We start from the raw sequence: 5020 nt of genomic DNA on the forward strand, positions 1-5020 counted from the left end.
ACTCCTCCATATAGACCTTCTCCAGATCCTTCAGGTTTCGGGGCTGTCGCTGGGCAATACGGACTTTCAGCTCCCTCCAAAGATTTTCTATTGGGTTCAGGTCTGGAGACTGGCTAGGCCACTCCAGGACCTTGAGATGCTTCTTACGGGGCCACTCCTTAGTTGCCCTGGCTGTGTGTTTCGGGTCATTGTCATGCTGGAAGACCCAGCCACGACCCATCTTCAATGCTCTTACTGAGGGAAGATCTCACGATACATGGCCCCATCCATCCTCCCCTCAATACGGTGCAGTCGTCCTGTCCCCTTTGCAGAAAAGCATCCCCAAAGAATGATGTTTCCACCTCCATGCTTCACGGTTGGGATGGTGTTCTTGGGGTTGTCCTCATCATTCTTCCTCCAAACACGGCAAGTGGAGTTGAGACCAAAAGCTCTATTTGTCTCATCAGACCACATGACCTTCTCCCATTCCTCTGGATCATCCAGATGGTCATTAGCAAACTTCAGACGGGCCTGGACTTGAGCAGGGGGACCTTGCGTGCGCTGCAGGATTTTAATCCATGACGGCGTAGTGTGTTACTAATGGTTTTCTTTGAGACTGTGGTCCCAGCTCTCTTCAGGTCATTGACCAGGTCCTGCCGTGTAGTTCTGGGCTGATCTCTCACCTTCCTCATGATCATTGATGCCCCATGAGGTGAGATCTTGCATGGAGCCCCAAGACAGAGGGTGATTGACCGTCATCTTGAACTTCTTCATTTTCTAATAATTGCGCCTACAGTTGTTGCCTTCTCACCAAGCTGCTTGCCTATTGTCCTGTAGCCCATCCCAGCCTTGTGCAGGTCTACAATTTTATCCCTAATGACCTTACACAGCTCTCTGGTCTTGGCCATTGAGTCTGTTTGATTGAGTGTGTGGACAGGTGTCTTTTATACAGGTTCAAACAGGTGCAGTTAATACAGGTAGTGAGTGGAGAACAGGAGGGCTTCTTAAAGAAAAACGAACAGGTCTGTGAGAGCCGGAATTCTTACTGGTTGGTAGGTGATCAAATACTTATGTCATGCAATAAAATGCATATAAATAAAAGCATTCCAGGTGAAGCTGGTTGAGAGCATGCCAAGCTGTCATCAGCTTGGCTACTTTGAAGAATCTAAAATCTCAAATATATTTAGATTTGTTAACACGTTTTTGGTTACTACATGATTCCATATGTGTTATTTCATAGTTTTGATGTCTTCACTATTATTCTAGATTTAGAAAATAGTAAAAATAAAGACCCTTCAATGAAAAGTGTCCAAACTTTTGACTGGTGCTGTATGTATCCGTCTTGTACATCTTTATGTTTATCTGTGTCTTATATATATTTTGTGATGTCTGGTTTTAAGAATTTGCTCTTAATTGACTTCATTAAATCAACAGTTTTTATTAGAATGTCCAAAAAATACAAAATCACACGTATCTGAAAGCAACAGAACAGATCATACACCTCCATCGGTCTTCTCCTTCCTCTCATCTGCCTGTCTTCTCCTTCCTCCCATCTGCCTGTCTTCTCCTTCCTCTCATCTGCCCGTCTTCCAATCTCCATCGGTCTTCTCCTTCCTCTCATCTGCCTGTCTTCCCATCTCCATCGGTCTTCTCCTTCCTCTCATCTGCCTGTCTTCCTATCTCCATTGGTCTTCTCCTTCCTCTCATCTGCCTGTCTTCCCATCTCCATTGGTCTTCTCCTTCCTCTCATCTGCCTGTCTTCTCCTTCCTCCCATCTGCCTGTCTTCCCATCTCCATCGGTCTTCTCCTTCCTCTCATCTGCCCGTCTTCCCATCTGTCTTCTCAGTTCTTCTTTCCTTTCTTATTTTTCCTGGGAACAGAGATTATTGTTGTGAATGATTGTCCCATTGACAATTTTGATTAATTTACAAAAAAATATTTTTTTAAATCTCCAAAGTATGTTTTGGCAATATGTACATTGTTATTACATCATGCCAATAAAGCAAATTGAATTGAGAGAAAAGAGTACGAGAATCCCGCCGTCCCCTGCCAGCTGTTGTTAAAAACACTAAACAACACTATTACCCAAACACACAAGGAAATCAACCAGATTGTTATGGAAATGAAAACCTATTTGGCAAATTGGGAAAATGAAACACAGAATTAACTAGATTGCTATTTGGCTTAAAAAGAGAAAAGAAACGGGCAAAATATCTCTAGAGATACAAAACAGAGACAGATCCTGACCAAACACAGCCTCAGCGACCACCAATTGGCTATAAAAGGGAGACGCGAAAAAACATGGCCGCCCAAAGAGGAGTGTCTATCTGGTCACTGCACTACAGGGGAGGTAGAGACAGAGATGCACTGCCTCCTCTACTGTGAGAAATACTCCCAAATAAGAAAATCTCAATCAATCCCCAACTTCTGTGCATTTACTAATCACATAAAGCGAGCATTAAAAAAAGAATCCAAGAATTAACCAGATATATGATTTCCATAGCTGAGGAACGTCCCATTAACTTCTTATGGCTGGGGCAGTATTGAGTAGCTTGGATGAATAAGGTGCCCAGAGTAAACTGCCTGCTACTCAGTCCCAGTTGCTAATATATGCATATTATTAGTATATTTTGTATATAAACCCTCTGAAGTTTCTAAAACTGTTTGAATGATGTCTGTGAGTATAACAGAACTCATATGGCAGGCAAAAACTTGAGAAAAAATCCAACCCGGGTGGGAAATCTGAGGTTGATCGTTTTTCAACTCAGCCCCTATTGAAGATACCGGTCATGTTGCATCTCCTAAGGCTTCCACTAGATGTCAACAGTCTTTAGAACGTTGTTTCAGGCTTCTACTGTGAAGGGGGGCTGAGTGACAGGGGAATGAGTCAGGTGTCTGGCAGAGAGCCACACGCTCGGGGCGCTCGTTCACGTGAGCGACCTCGCGTTCTATTGCTTTTCTACAGACAAAGTAATTCTCCGGTTGGGACATTATTGAATATTTATGATAAAAACATTCTAAAGATTGATTCTATACATCGTTTGACGTGTTTCTACGGACTGTAAAGGAACTTTTTGACATTTTGTCTGCAACTAGTGAACGCGCTTCGTGAGTTTTGATTTGTTTACCAAACGCGCTAACAAAATAAGCTATTTGGACATAAATTATGGACATTATCGAACAAAACAAATGTTTATTTTGGAACTGGGATTCCTGGGAGTGCATTCTGATGAAGATCATCAAAGGTAAGTGAATATTTATAATGTTATTTCTGACTGTTGACTGCACAACATGGCAGATATCTTTTTGGCTGTTTTGGTCTCTGAGCGCCGTACTCAGATTATTGCATGGTTTGCTTTTTCCGTAAAGCTTTTTTGAAATCTGACACAGCGGCTGCCAGGAGAAGGAGAAGTGTATCTAAAGTTCCATGCATAACACTTGTATTTTCCATCAACATTTATAATGAGTACTTCTGTAAATTGATGTGGCTCTCTGCAAAATCACAGCATGTTTTTGGAACTACTGAACGTAACGCGCCAATGTAAACAGATTTTTTTATATAAATATGAACTATATCAAACAAAACATACATGTATTGTGTAACATGAAGTCCTATGAGTGTCATCTGATGAAGATCATCAGAGGTTAGTGATTCATTTTATCTCTATTTGTGCTTTTTGTGACTCCTCTCTTTGGCTGGGAAAATGGCTGTTTTTCTGTGACTTGGCTCTGACCTAACATAACCGTTTGTGGTGCTTTCGCTGTAAAAGCCTATTTGAAATCGGACACTGTGGTGGGATTAACAAGAAGTGTATCTTTAAAATGGTGTGAAATACATGTATGCCTGAGGAATTTTAATTATGAGATTTCTGTTGTTTTAAATTTGGCGCCCTGCACTTTCACTGGCTGTTGTCATATCGATCCCATTGGCGGGATTTAGCCAAAAGATTAATTCCCTGTAGTATTTACATTCTCTTTCTTTATCGTCTTAATTAAATGTATTGACCGAAGATTCCACAATACAACAGCCGAGCCAGCGGGAGCGCGCACGGAGCCGAGCCAGCGGGAGCGCGCACGGAGCCAGCGAGTGCCTTATTTTGGCATCACTACTTCACAGGAGAGGCATTTGAACATAAATTATTTATCAAAATACGTTTTTTGGCAGAAATGCTGAATTATGTGAACTTTCATGTGCCTCAAAAACAAACATGTAGAAACCAAATAAAACTGTTAAAACTACGAGCCTAGTTGATTTTTGCCACAGAAAAAGTCAGCAATCTTCACGCAAGCCATGATTGGCTGAAATAATGAGTGGGCTGGGCATGCCGGGAGATGAGTTTGGATTGTTCTGCCATAATATGACATGTCTCTACTCCTCTGAAACTACGCTGAGTGTAATATTTACGGTTCATTCTTTGTTTATTATCTATTTCACTTGCTTTGGCAATGTAAACATATGTTTCCCATGACAATAATGCCCTTTGAATTGAAAGAGGCAAGAGAGTCTAAGGGTCGGAAGTCAGTGTCAACCTCACAGTACACTAAACACAAATATGTCTGATGACATCATCAAAAGAAGACAGTTAGTGCACATTAACCCAGATGGATATTTCTCAATTCATCTTTTCCTCCTCAAAACAGACTGGAAAAGAAAGTCAAGAGGCGAAGGACCTCGACTCTCCTCCTCCAATGGCGTTGAGGCGGTGGCGAGGAATAGATGAATTGTCAAAGATCCTTTGTTTCCTCTACATGATCAGAGCTCCTACCTCGTCCCCTGGACCTTAGACTGGACTCCAACAGACGACTTCTGTCCTTTATCTCCCTTCGTCTGTCCGTCAGCTCCTTTCTTTGGTCCTCCCAGTCCTCCCTCCACTCCTCCTCCCGTCTTCTCTCCTCCTCTTCCCTTCTTCAGTACAAATTGAGGCGTGGTACGGATAGTGCTCCTCTTCGGTCCTTCCACTCCTCCTCCCGTCTTCTCTCCTCCTCTTCCCTTCTTCAGTACAAATTGAGGCGTGGTACAGATAGTGCTCCTCTTCGGCGG

The 5020-nt window shown here is 42.5% G+C and overlaps 1 protein-coding gene across 2 annotated transcripts in view; it reads right to left on the reverse strand.

Annotated features, from left to right (window-relative positions):
• Nucleotides 1–1659: 1659 nt before the first annotated feature.
• LOC139388070 (DEAD (Asp-Glu-Ala-Asp) box polypeptide 52) overlaps nucleotides 1660–5020 on the reverse strand; it is a 33690-nt gene continuing 30329 nt past the window's right edge. Inside the window, exons 14-15 of one of the 2 annotated variants that reach the window (XR_011629249.1) lie at nucleotides 4746–5020; nucleotides 1660–1849 (exon numbers count right to left, since the gene is read on the reverse strand). The exon at nucleotides 4746–5020 is cut by the window's right edge and continues 128 nt beyond it. Coding sequence is in view for 1 of the 2 variants with exons in the window: in XM_071134592.1 (XP_070990693.1) it covers nucleotides 4815–5020 (206 nt within the window). In the remaining variant the exon portion in view is untranslated. Of the gene's footprint in view, nucleotides 1850–4744 lie in introns of those variants that run through there. The other variant, XM_071134592.1, reaches the window with a different exon arrangement.

The sequence above is a fragment of the Oncorhynchus clarkii genome, chromosome 29 (assembly GCF_045791955.1).
Source record: "Oncorhynchus clarkii lewisi isolate Uvic-CL-2024 chromosome 29, UVic_Ocla_1.0, whole genome shotgun sequence".
NCBI classification, from domain to species: Eukaryota; Metazoa; Chordata; class Actinopteri; order Salmoniformes; family Salmonidae; genus Oncorhynchus; species Oncorhynchus clarkii.